Genomic DNA, 13,318 nt, shown 5'->3' with positions numbered 1-13,318 from the left:
ATTTAGTGTTGATCAGAGCTGAATGTAATTTAATATGTACATGTGGTGTTCTACTCACGATTGACGATCAGTCGCACATGTATAGACGTTATACAGTCATATAATTATGGCATATTGCAAAAGTATAAAATACTCACAGTTGACCCTGGTCACATTCCAGGTTTTATCTAGTCCCGGTTGTTTTCCCAGCTCTATCTTGAAAGGTGCCCCATTGGGTGAAAGATCCTTGTCCCGTCCACCAACTATGGCCACATTCATATCATGTGCGTCTTCACACACCCGTGCTACTGACGGGACCACAAATGGTGCGTTATCATTGAAATCCTCCAGGTGAATGACCAATGTGCCAGTACCTGTCGCAGGGGGGCTGCCTGAAGAAGGACAAACGCATTTTGTGATCAGTTTATGAGTCAAATTGCACAGTTGATCTTTTTAGCTCTTTACAGTTTTCCTTCCACTCACGTATTGCTACTGGGGTATTTTAGCAAAGTACAGTCCCTAAAAACAAGAACAATGTCAGGGTTGTTTAAAATGATTGTACAAACCGTTTAGCAATCGATGACTCGTTCAATTCAAGTAAATACATATCCATGCACTGGTTTTCTTAATTAAATGTTCCCGTGTAAACCCATTATGTCACATTATAATGTAGCAGTGCAGGTATTAAGCAGGAGTGTTATACTCGGTTAAGAATATGCTTTGGTGTCACACATGTCTTTATTATGGTATTCTGCCCTTTGGTTTTAACTCAGATTAGATTTAAAACAAACAGAATTTTAAAATGCTTCAGAGGTCAGTCTGCAATTAATACCTACAGATCTGGAAAAGATCTGGAATTGAAAATGGACTCCTTCGCCGTTCCCGGTTAAACATATTTGCAGACAATTTAAACGATGGAGAAGGTGATGTGGTGTGGGTGTATCAAGACATTGACTAAAAGCAATAAAAGTCAAGTTGTGGAATGTGTTTGCTTTGCAATGTCCAAAAGTCCACACAAGACAGTTTTCTGGTTTGATTTCATGATTGGTTGGGAATGCATTTTGGAGGAAAATTTGCATTTATAAAGTCCTTTGATATTTGAAATAAAGAAAATCAAATGAAAAATGGCCGCGGATGATAACACGTCGGTTAATTTCTGGTGTGAAGCCATGCTTTATTTTCCACTCAATGCCTCCTCAAAGAAAAAAAAACTCCTGTCCTGTGCCATTATGCAATGTTGTTCCGGTTATTATTAATGAAGGAGGAATCAAAAGTAAAAACACAAAGATTATTTAAACTTTGGGACGGCACAACCGAATGCCCTAACAGATGTCGTCGTTTACCTGCTGACACGAGACAACTTTCTCCTTTCAAGTACAGTAACCATAACAACCAAACCACTGGGCTTCCTTATCTCCATAATCAAGGGTTGTTCAGTATGAATGTTAGGGGAAAAAAATCAGCCAGGCAACATCAGATGGCCTTATACTGTCTCCTGTCAAGTGTCATTTCTAACAAACAATGCTGACACTGAGTTATGTAGAAATGTTTCAGCTTTGTCAGGTGCAACTGAAGAATGACAAATAACTTCACTCTCTCTTGCATCAACAGTTTCGATTAACCCACAATCTTTACATTTTCTTGACATGGTTTCAAAGTAGCGACCAGGGTGAGATTGAAATAAGATCAAATCCTTTGTATGCCATAAATTCATATTAGCCATGTTGTATCAGAAGCAGTCATCCTTGGTGCTTGTCTGGCTCTAATCGTAGTTAGTCACCATGACAAAAAAGAGGGTGCACTTGAATCACTCGAACTTGTCTGATGCCTTTGGTAACTCACCACTATGTCAGAAACATTTGGATTAGGCACAGTTCTCAGTGAGCATGTGATTCATACACACCTTCTACTGTCAAGCTTTTGGAAAGTGCTATGAGTTTTTAGGTTTGATAACAAGTAAATATGTCTACCGGTACGTTGAAGAAAGTGTGAAAGTGCTGCAATGATGCAAAATAAGGGTGACTCTGGGGATGATGGGTAATATTTTCTAATCGATGTGTCATGGACGAATTTGCCTGAACACAGAGACACAATGAAGCTCTGCAACATCACTCTATACCAAGGGAACCTTTAATATAACAGAGACATTTTAATGCGATTAACCCGCAATCTTTACATTTTCTTGACATGGTATATATATATATATATATATATGGTGGAGGATTTTAAGTATACAAGTCATCATAGGCCTCTTGTTTGGCCTTTACCACCTTTACTTTAACACGTGCGCTGCATCTCCTTGTACTGCTGTCTACTCTCGTCCGTCCTCTCAGTGTCCCAAATATATATATATATATATATATATATATATATATATATATATATATATATATATATATATATATATATATATATATATATATATATATATATATACATATGACAATTGCATCACCCTGCAGTTGTGCTTCCATGTCCGCAAATGAAAGGCAGAAGCAGACTCAATGCTTCCTGAGGTTGTCAGGGAAATAGGGATTTCCTTCCCATTCCTCAACATTTCCGTTTCTTTTTTTCATGCTTGCAATGACCTTATATTTTTACTTTGGGCTATTACCGTTTCATGTTGATTCTTTTTTTTCTGCTCTTTGTAGAAACCCAATAGAAATGATATTGTGACCAGTGAATGAATGAAACATGCCAATACCTGCTACTGCGAAGTTAGACATGGATCAAGGGGATGAAATTGCACAGTGCTTATGTTGCAATCTGTTCTAAATGTGCCCATTTCGTAAAAGGACAGAACACTTTTCCAAAATGCCAAGAGATCCTCCCCATGAATTTCCCGGTCTGATGCTCAGAGAGTGCCTGAACTGTTTGTCACAACCGATTGAATCCAGAGGCTTTGGATTTCATGAGTCCAGTCTGTGTTTAAGGTCTTTATGCAACCAGTGTTACTGTATATAGCAAGACAGTGAGCAAAACAAGGCCAAAGATCTAAAACTTTGTACTTGGATTACCTCAGTCGTTTTGTCCAAATTAACACTGTTTATCAGAAAATAATGTATTGAACAGTGTAACTGGACAAAAAAAGGTATTAAAAAAAGAGCTCGATATTCTTTGTTTCGAATTCAGCAATGCAAATTCCAGACCCGGTTGAAATGACCCACTTAATTATGAGGTATTACTCTTCAGCAACCTCAGGGCTTCGGCAAAGCCTATCACATGACACCAGGCTAATCTTATTGGCTGATCAGAACTGTAAATGAATCCAGCCACAGCCAATTACAGAGGATGCATGTCATTATGAGAGATGACTTCGGGGAGAGAAGTTGTGCTAGGGACAGGTGCATGGGCACCAGTCTCGAAAATTACATTCAGAATAGAGTTCTGGTTATCAGTTGCTGGTTATTATAAAACGTGATAGCAAGGAGGAGGTTTAATAAAATAATAAAGTGGCCTTAGTCGCTAAGCCCTTTTTGCATTTACATGATACTGTAGTGACTGTAGTGATAAGTGATTTTCTCTACTGCGATGGTTCCTCACTAATCTCTACCAATTTCCAACACTCGATGAATATAGTTCTGTTTTGAGTAATGAGAGTTTGCTCCATTAAAAGTGTCAAGGCAGTTTATCATGTTGAGTGATAAAACCAGCTTATGACATATTTTTTTATTCATGGTGTGAACCTTGGCTGTATTCTAACTTACTGGTGGTCACTAACATTGCCAATTTCCATACTTTATTAGTCATTTAACTTCCACAAGTTGCCTTCGTGTCAGCATTCAACACAAAACAATCCTCCTGGCGTCATGGTGGGGAGGCAAGATGACCTATTCACGGCCAAGTGTATATGACAAATCAATATTTTTTTTGGGAGGAGGTAATGCTGATGGACTTCAGGCTCTAAAATTCAGCCGGCATTAATTAAATCAATTGTTACCCATTTTCGCTGCCCTCTGAATGCAGACAATTTTTGTCATGATCTGGTTGGCGACCAACGGGTGGCGCTGTCGGCCCCGCCTGCACCTGCACAGTTGCCGGTCGTTTCCAATCAGTCACACATAAAAGGACACCTGGCACGACCATTCGTTGTCGGGTAATTGTTATATGTCATTGAATGCTGTTGAACACATTGTATGCTGTTGGATGCAATTGTATGCATTGTGTGCAGTGCATGTGTTTGTTTAACCTTGGCGGACTTTTACTTTTGGTCTTCTTTTGCTACTTTGTATTTTTTCCATTCAGATGATTTTGATGTTTTACATTTTGTTCCTGCTGACCTTTATTTTAATACAATTTGTCAAACAACCTCCTGCTCCCTCTTGCCTGCTTTTTGGGATCCGCCCCCGCCATCACCACCTCGCAAACCGTGACAATTACTTTTACAATCGCTTATTTGATACACTCACTATTTGTTCTTGGGCTCAGTAGATTTAGAGTGGATTCCTTAATGAATTGTCACACCCCGGGCAACTTATACCTACAGGCAACTTTTTTTTCCTTTGTTTCTCTTATGTACATTGAATTTAACCTTTTTACCCTTTACACAGCAAACACACACATTGGGCAAACACTGGCCACTTGCAATAGGCACCCAGTGAGCAGCAGAAATTTTTAAAGAGAACCACTCAAAGTTGGCCATGAATCTTTATCAAGTCTGCCCTGTGTAACTATTTTAAAGGTATTGATTAAAAACACATTAAGTGCCATATTTGGATTTTTTTTACCCCATCTTTCAGAGAACCACACCCTATTTGGGCAGTTTTGGCAATTATATAGTTTGTTAATTAGAGTTACAAATCCGACCATAATTTTAGTGTATACGGTTTCTTTAGTCCTTGAAAAAAAAGAGATTAGGATGAATTTTTAACCTTGGATTGTGAGACACATAGCTCACTAACATTTTTAATAGTGCTGCTTAAGGCATTAATGTGCAAGAACCACATCACATCATTTGGCCCGCACAGGCCGAGATCAAAAATGTTTAAACCATTCTTTAGGAACAAAACCTCAGCCAGATTCTACATCATCTGTGTCACTGTAATGATAGCATATCTCACGAAATAGACAGACAACCTCTTTCAATAGCTTTTGCTTGAATAAATCATTTGCTTATTGCTCACAATCTTGGACAAACTCATATGTGCGAAGAAATATGAATAAAATATCTTTTCGATACATTGTAAAATCGATTCAAACTAACTGAGACTTTAGTGTGCAAACAGACCTTTGCAGTAGTTTGTCGCTAGAATCATGTGACTGGTGAATACATCAGCATTATGCTTCCTTGAGAGAACAGACAGTAATAGCAGAAAGATTCTTCCTCTCTGTTAACAGATACATAATACGAGACTGTTGATGATGTGCAAATGTTCTCTGGGGTGTTTTGCAATTTGTTGAGGAATAAAAAATGTACATAAGAGAAGGAGAGGAAGTGGGAGTCCAAAGTTGAGGAGGCAGTGCTAAACAGAACAGCGTGAATTTGGGGTTAATGAGGCAGTGCAACAAGACGGGGGAGGTAAAACAGCATTGAGCCACTGCGCTTTCCAGAGCGTGTCCCATTAGACTGCCATTATCCTGGATCAAGATGCCTCGATTTTCCCCCCTCCGATGGTTTCACCCTTGTCTGCTGCTACACAGGGTCACAATTGATTGGCTGGGCAAGTACATATTTCAGAACAGTATTTACCATATTTGCCTCAGTGTCTGTTTCCATCAAGGCATTGGCAATCACGAGGTGTCGTAGACACAATGACCCGCAGGACAACCGGGAAGCTTGTATTCCAGAATTTATCGATAGAAGTTCCTCTTGAGAAAATGTGGCTCACACCTTATCCTAAGTGTAATCAATTTCCTGTCCATTTCTGTGTCTTATCTTTCTTGGTTTTAGTGATAATCTACTTTGTGTTTTTGGACGATTTGTGTTTCATTCACCTCTTTGAATCAGGTGTTGAATTGAGTTGTTTTTCGGGTTTCTTCATGACACTGGCCATGTTAGCAAAAACATAGTCAACGTTAACTTTGATTTTTTTCTTTCTTTCTTTCTTTCTTTCTTTCTTTCTTTCTTTCTTTCTTTCTTTCTTTCTTTCTTTCTTTCTTTCTTTCTTTCTTTCTTTCTTTCTTCAGTGAAGAGTCCAGTGAGTAATTGACAAACGTTCAGTTGCAAACACAAGATTATAAATTGAAATGATTTTTTTCACTTCCTTTTTCTGTGAACATGAATGTACTGGACTGACACTTTGAGTCGTTCTGCTTTTTTTTATTTTGCTGATGGAGTTTGATGCGGGTTGATCACAGCTGGCTAAAGGCATAATATTAGTTCATTTATCCGCATTTAGCCTGCCAGGCTGCCACTCGGTGCGCGGGTGACATGGCAGCAAGTGAAACAGGAAAATTACTTAGCCCATTCCCCGCAATTAGTATGGCAATGAGGTAGCACGGTGACAGACTGCACGCAGTGCGATGGACATGGGTGGAAAGACACATTAAGCTTTGCCTACATAATACTCCCTGCCCCCCATCCCCCTCACTACTGCCAATCTTTTTTCTGTCTATTCAGAAATGTTATAATGACGCTATGAAATGAAACGAACCAATGTAACCTTTCACACAGGCAATAAACCTGTGTGCACGCACGCACACGCACGCACACACGCACGCACACACACACACACACACACACACACACACACACACACACACACACACACACACCCACGCACACACACACACACACACACACACACACACACACACACACACACACACACACACACACACACACACACACACACACACACTATACCCGATGCCCATGTGGCGTCACGTTTGGACCGCCCCTGACCGAGAAAGCGACACACAATGCATTTTGGGTACTTTGTTTGGTCTGAAAACTTCGTGTTGATGGCAAAATTAGAAGGAAAACACATAAATAACGCCATGGTGAATCGTTGTGTGTTGCACCAAGACAACTATTTGATATTCGCTGACACAAATTCCCAGCTGACAAATCAACCCATTTCCAACGGAGCTTGGGCGCAATCTTCTGCATTTTTTGGGTGCTATATTGCTGTCATTGACGGCTCGAATTGATATGGGAGGACTCCTTGAATCAATTGCAAACATTTATGCTTTCCTTTTCAGAACTATTTGAATCATATTCATAACTGGATGAGTAACAAGAAAGCATCTTCTCTGAATCTGAAGCCATTGTTTTGATTCTCGATAAAAGGCAAGACGTCTTGGCGTGACGTCACGAACAAGGGTGTGGGACCTTCTGAAACTGACCATTTCCGGATTCATTTGAAGTCATTTTTATTGGTGTTTTTCATTTAACTAAAAATATCAGCCTGCCTGATTTGGGTATTTTAGATGCTATAAAACGTTTTTCTGATGTCAGTGGGAAACAAATAAAATGGTGCCGGTTGTCCTTCAAATGTAGTGTGTACAAACCTCATAGCACAGTAAGAATACTACAACCCAATTTAGTAACTGTCTTTCAAATGTGAAAAATATCCCTGATCAGTTAATAAATTTGCCTCAAGGAATATGGCGTTTACATACTATTTCGCAGATACTTGGAGGAGGAAATGGAAATAGATTAAAATAACATATGCACTGTGATTTATCAAGATTGCGTCTGTTTTTAATAAATTTTCATTGAAGGGGCAAAGTTAAAGAAATCAATATTTATTGAAAAATGGAATCACTTTCAACATTCAAAACACATTATTACATAACGAAATATTCAAGCTCAATAATACCTACTTGTGTTAAATTCCGCCAAATCATAGATGGTTTGTCCTGAACTTTTTACACTATACTGTATATGATTTTACATGCAGATGAGGTCCAAAAGTTATATGATTCAACATCTTCCTCTCTTTCTCCCTACTTCTTGATTTAAAGATGAAGGATGATGTGATTGTTCTATGAATGAATCACGGAGACCATATTGCACCATTCGATCTGGGAGCATGGAATTTATGTGCTTTGTATAGTCAGTGTCAGCAGCAAAGACTTTCCATTTGGTTTGACATTATTCAGACACAGACACGTGGATATAACTATATAAAGATAAATACACCCAATAATCCAGGCTCATCTTCCAGCACCAATGGTGTTTGACAAGTAATTTTGCTTATGACCGGTAAGAAATATATCAGTGACGTGCAGTCAGGGGAGGCAGGTGAGGCTGTGCCTCACCTGTCATCATGGAAATATCAAATGACAAAATAAAGTTCTATTTATTTAGTGATTTGTACTTTAACATTCTTTTCCATTTAACTTAACCCCACCATTTTTGGATTTGTTTTCAAAATCGCTGAATTTTCACATTTACCGTTCAAATACTAAGTGGAGACGAGCGGTGAGGCATCTGCCGGCTGTGGCTCACTATGCTAACTGTGCTGGCTTTCTCTGCAGGGAGACCACATTGCTGTCCATCTGGATATCGCTATTAAAGTGTTCAAAAGCTTTTAGTATATGAACGAAATTTCTACAATTTAGCTGGTGTATATAATGTGGAGGTAGCAGAGCTGAAGATGTTGAGGTTTTCTTTGGGAGTGACCAGGTTGGATAGGATCAAGAATGAGTACATTAGAGGGACAACTCATATTCGAGGCTTTGGAGAGAAAGTCAGAGAGGCCAAACTGAGATGGTTTGGACATGTCCAGAGGAGAGAGAGTGACTATATCGGGAGAAGGATGCTGAGCCTTGCACTGCCAGGCAGGAGACCGAGAGGAAGACCGAAGAGGAGGTTTATGGATGTGGTCAAAGAGGACATGAAGGTAGCTGGTGTGAGGGAAGAGGATGCACAAAACCAGGATAGATGGAGGACATTGATTCGCTGTGGCGACCCCTGAGGGGAAAAGCCGAAAGGAAAAGAAGAAGAAGCTGGTGTATATAATGCACAGTCACTGTACATTATAAACACTGTACTACAGTGTTTATTGTATTTTATTTTTATCAAAACTGTGTGAATAGGTGAGGCACACAGTTCTCCTGCCTCATGACAGGGGGCGCTGGTGATTAGAGATTCTTCTTGCGACTCCTCGGCTGCAGAATAATAGAATTAGTGAGAGCAAGCTACAGTAAACAGTTAGTAAGTTAAGTGCAACCATCCAGTCATTTTTTCGTGTTGCTTGGCCTTATTTTCAGAACGGTGGATTACATATCTAAATTGAAAGAATCTTCTAAACTGGATTTTCAATCGAAGCAGGAGATAATAATTAAAGGAAGACCAACACCGGACTGTATAGCTCACAAACGGTGAGGGATAAATGTAAATCTCCTGGACAGCTTATCAGCTTTTTGGCCAAGAAGGATCTCATTGAAACTATTCCTGAAGTTGCTCCAGCTCGTGCTCACTGTTCCAGATACTACTACTAGCATCAGTGGATGGCTCATTCTCAGCACAACAGCCTGAAAACATACAGTCGGAACAGTAGTGATCAAGGACAACTTTCTTCACTGGCAGTGATCTCCATTGAGACAGAGAGACTTGGACTTCATTTATAAGTAAAGGTAACACGATAATAACGTTTTTGTAATTCTTTTTTTCTATGCTACAGTTTGTAGATAGTATATAAAGAATGCTGATATGACATTTTAAACAAAACACGTTAACTGTTGCCAATCAAATGGTGAATAAATAAGCTACTCGGTGGAGTTCATATGCTTGTAAATCTGACTGTGATTACGTAATTGCCTCACCAGTCATGATATATATATATATATATATATATATATATATATATATATATATATATATACAGTAAAGTCTCGTTATATCGAAGTGTATATGACTTAAAGTGTCCAAAATCTGCAAAAAAATGAACCCTGGAGTGGCCAGTTTCAGAAGGTCCCGCCCCCTTGTTTGTGGCATCACCCCAAGTCGTCTTGCCTTGCTTGGGAATCAAAACAATGGCTTCAGATTCGGAGAATATGCTTTCTTGTTACTCAACCAGTTATGAATATGATTCAAATAGTTCTGAAGAGGAAAGCATACATGTTTGCAATCGAGTCAGTTTGAGGCAATAGGGAGGGAAAATGTAGCATATTTTATACATACATATATATATACAGTAAAGTCTCGTTATATCGATATTCAAGGGAGTCCGAAAAAATATCGATATAACCGGGACTATCGATATATCCGACCCTGTTTGCATGTAATTTTCTCCGTGCGTGCATAGAAATAGTATCGATATAACCGGGACTATCGATATATCCGACCCTGTTTGCATGTAATTTTCTCCGTGCGTGCATAGAAATAGTATCGATATAACCGGGACTATCGATATATCTATATTTTTTCTCCTTCATTTCGTCACTATGTGGCCAGTAGTGTGATGGCAAGATGGAAAGAGTACTTTGAAGAATTGATGAATGAGGAAACATTGCCAACTCTATCCTTAATTACCCGAACCTGCTGCAGGTCCTTACCATCTTTGTCTCTCTGTCTCGCCAGCCTGTAAAGATCAGTCTCGCCTTCCTGACTTGTAGGCTCGGCAGGACACCAAGGAAGGCGAGACTGATCTTAACAGGCTGGCGAGACAGAGAGACAAAGATGGTAAAGACCTGCAGCGGGTTCGGGTAATTAAGGATAGAGATGGCAATGTATTAACAGGTGACAGTAGTGTGATGGCAAGATGGAAAGAGTACTTTGAAGAATTGATGAATGAGGAAAATGAGAAGGAACAAAGAGTAGAAGACGTGACTGTTGCGGACCAAGACGTAGCAAGCATTAGCAAGGATGAAGTGAGGAGGGCGCTGAAGAGGATGAAGGGGGGAAAGGCACTTGGGCCTGATGATTTACCAATGGAGGTATGGAAGTGTCTTGGAGAGGTGGCGGTGGTGTTCCTGACTGGGTTATTCAACAAGATCTTAGATGGTGAACAGATGCCTGAAGAATGGAGACGAAGTGTACTCGTGCCCATTTTTAAGAACAAAGGAGATGTGCGGAGTTGTACTAATTACAGAGGAATAAAGTTGATGATCTTCTGTCCCAAGTAATCTGCTTCAATTCAAAGATGCGACTCCGAGTTCCACATACGCATTGCCCTGATGCTACTTTCTACTCATCATTGGCTTCTCAACCTATGCATCCATCCAGCCGCTGACCGTCCAACAACACCAACCTCTCCGCTGGGAGGAGCTGTCCAGCATTGACAGTGAAATGGCAAAGACATAACAAGCAGTCAAATACAGTGCTGGTGTACCTGTGCTGCTGAGGAGGCACAAACACCAATCATAGAGTCTCCTAATTGATGAAAGTCGTGGCTAATAAATGTTGAAAAAAAACCTCACACCAGGTCCATACAATGCAACAACAAACACCAAGTGACAAATTAAAAGACAAAAACAACAACAAAAAAAGCAAGGCTCATGAGAGCACTTGCCGACGTCTGCCTAGTAGGGCGTCATCTTGGACTTAAATATTCAGACAATTTCAGCGTAGGATCAGTGTAGGCCTTCTGAAGTCTCTTCATTATACAAAAACATATACTCTATCATGCGTGCACAGCACACCGACTCTGTTTTTGAGCCCACACATAAACAACATCACATTTAGCATGTCATAGTTGGGACCCATTCTCCAGGCATGACCGGTTCACCCACGCTTAATGCCAAGAGAGTGAGGCACGAGAAACACATAAGAGAGAGGGGCCTCTCGTTGCCGTCTCAGGCGTTTCATTAATTTGGAAACAGAGTCAACTCACTATCAATGAAATAGTTATATCAGGTAGATGATATTATGATGAGCACATTGCAACATTGTACTACAACACAGCAAAATACTGACATATCGGTATACTACATATCTGAGAATTGATTTTAGAGTATTAATGACCAAGGAAGAAAAGTACCGATATTTATTTGTCGATCTGCACAGCACACAAAAAAAAAATGTATATGTGGATGTTACATTTAAGTAGGGCAGCAGGAAAGCAAACATATATTTTATTCTTTCTTTTCTTCGATGGAAAGAGAACCATTAAAATGTGGCTGCTATTGGGTCGTAATCTTCCTCTACCGACATAGCTTTCTTCCTTCACCTTACTCATCTTTCAGTATTTGTCTTTTTACACCTGCCAAACTCGCCAACACATCAGCTCTATTTGCTGCCTTTTAATAGAATCCCTCAGCTTCATTAATGGGTCTGTCAGTATCTCGGCAAGAAGAGGAGAACAGATGAGAGTTCAGGGCACATACGGGGAATGATTCAAAAATATGAAGGAGAGGTGATGGACTTTCAAAGCTTCCCTGACATGCAATATGCCTTTGGGATCAATAAAACAGCTCCACTGACACTGCCAACAAGTGACCAAATGCTCCCACAGAGATAGAGCGACTTAAGGTTCTCCTGTTAAGATACTTAGACAACAAATAATGTAGTTACCACCAACAAATTTAATTGGACATAATCCATTCCATTTGAATGATATACAATAAGTCCCATGCCCCATTCCATTATACAGCATATACAATTATGATGATTCTTTACAAGAATATCAAGAACATGCCGTGGAAGACATTAAAACAATTTGGATCATTTCAGTTTTGTCTTACCGTTGTCGATGGCAATGAAGACAGCGGTGTATTTATTGTCATGAACATAAGGAGATTCACGGTCCAGAGAGGCCAACGTGTTTACAGTTCCTCGTAGTTGGTTGACAGTCAGCCAGCCTGCGGGATCTCGCAGAATGGCATACCTTGGAAACACAGTTGAACGCTTCATTATTACAAACCACAAAATTATGGCAGATTTCATGAAAACATGACACAAAGAAACACGATTAAACATATTAAGAAAATAATTCATTTCATCGTGAAATTTGAATCTTATGATCTTATCAATAGATGCTTGGGTGAAAGATTTCAGGATGCAGCCGAATTGTCTCACACATTGTGTTGTGTACTTCCATTTTAGAAACTCAATTAGTTCAACCAAATTAAGATTGCCTCTGGGGAAAAAATAAGCAAAAAAATGCTAAAAGGTGGTTTGATTGGTTGTGCAATAGCCCCAACTCCATGAAGCAGTACATTTTGGTATGCTTCTTTGTTTGTGGAGCGGGACACTACATGTGTCATTTCACTTCCAATATACTTGAAATACCTGGCCATAAAGAGCACAGAGTACTATAATTGGCAGTGAAAACAGACTTTGAAACATTTTCTTTTTGACACACTCCAAAATCTAACAGAAAGTCTTTCCAAAATAGTGGAAGTATTATGCTATTGCTTTTTGGCTTCCTCTGGGCAAAATGAGCAGGTATCTCAATCCTTTTGTATGTATAGTATCATTATGTCTTCATAACTATCCACAACTATCCAC

At 39.6% G+C, this 13,318-nt stretch overlaps 1 protein-coding gene across 1 annotated transcript in view; it reads right to left on the bottom strand.

Annotated features, from left to right (window-relative positions):
- The window catches only part of cdh13 (cadherin 13, H-cadherin (heart)), a 377,317-nt gene that overhangs the window by 44,419 nt on the left and 319,580 nt on the right, over positions 1 to 13,318 (bottom strand). The window contains exons 12-13 of the mRNA XM_088997038.1: positions 12,553 to 12,695; positions 138 to 371 (exon numbers count right to left, since the gene is read on the bottom strand). Of these exons, the coding sequence (XP_088853164.1) occupies positions 138 to 371; positions 12,553 to 12,695 (377 nt within the window). The remainder of the gene's footprint in view (positions 1 to 137; positions 372 to 12,552; positions 12,696 to 13,318) is intronic.

This window comes from Hippocampus bargibanti, linkage group LG05 (genome assembly GCF_051943395.1).
Source record: "Hippocampus bargibanti isolate YZ-2025 linkage group LG05, ASM5194339v1, whole genome shotgun sequence".
In the NCBI taxonomy this organism is placed as follows: Eukaryota; Metazoa; Chordata; class Actinopteri; order Syngnathiformes; family Syngnathidae; genus Hippocampus; species Hippocampus bargibanti.
The sequence above is the reverse complement of the archived record's forward strand: the minus strand, read 5'-3'. Positions and strand labels throughout refer to the sequence as shown.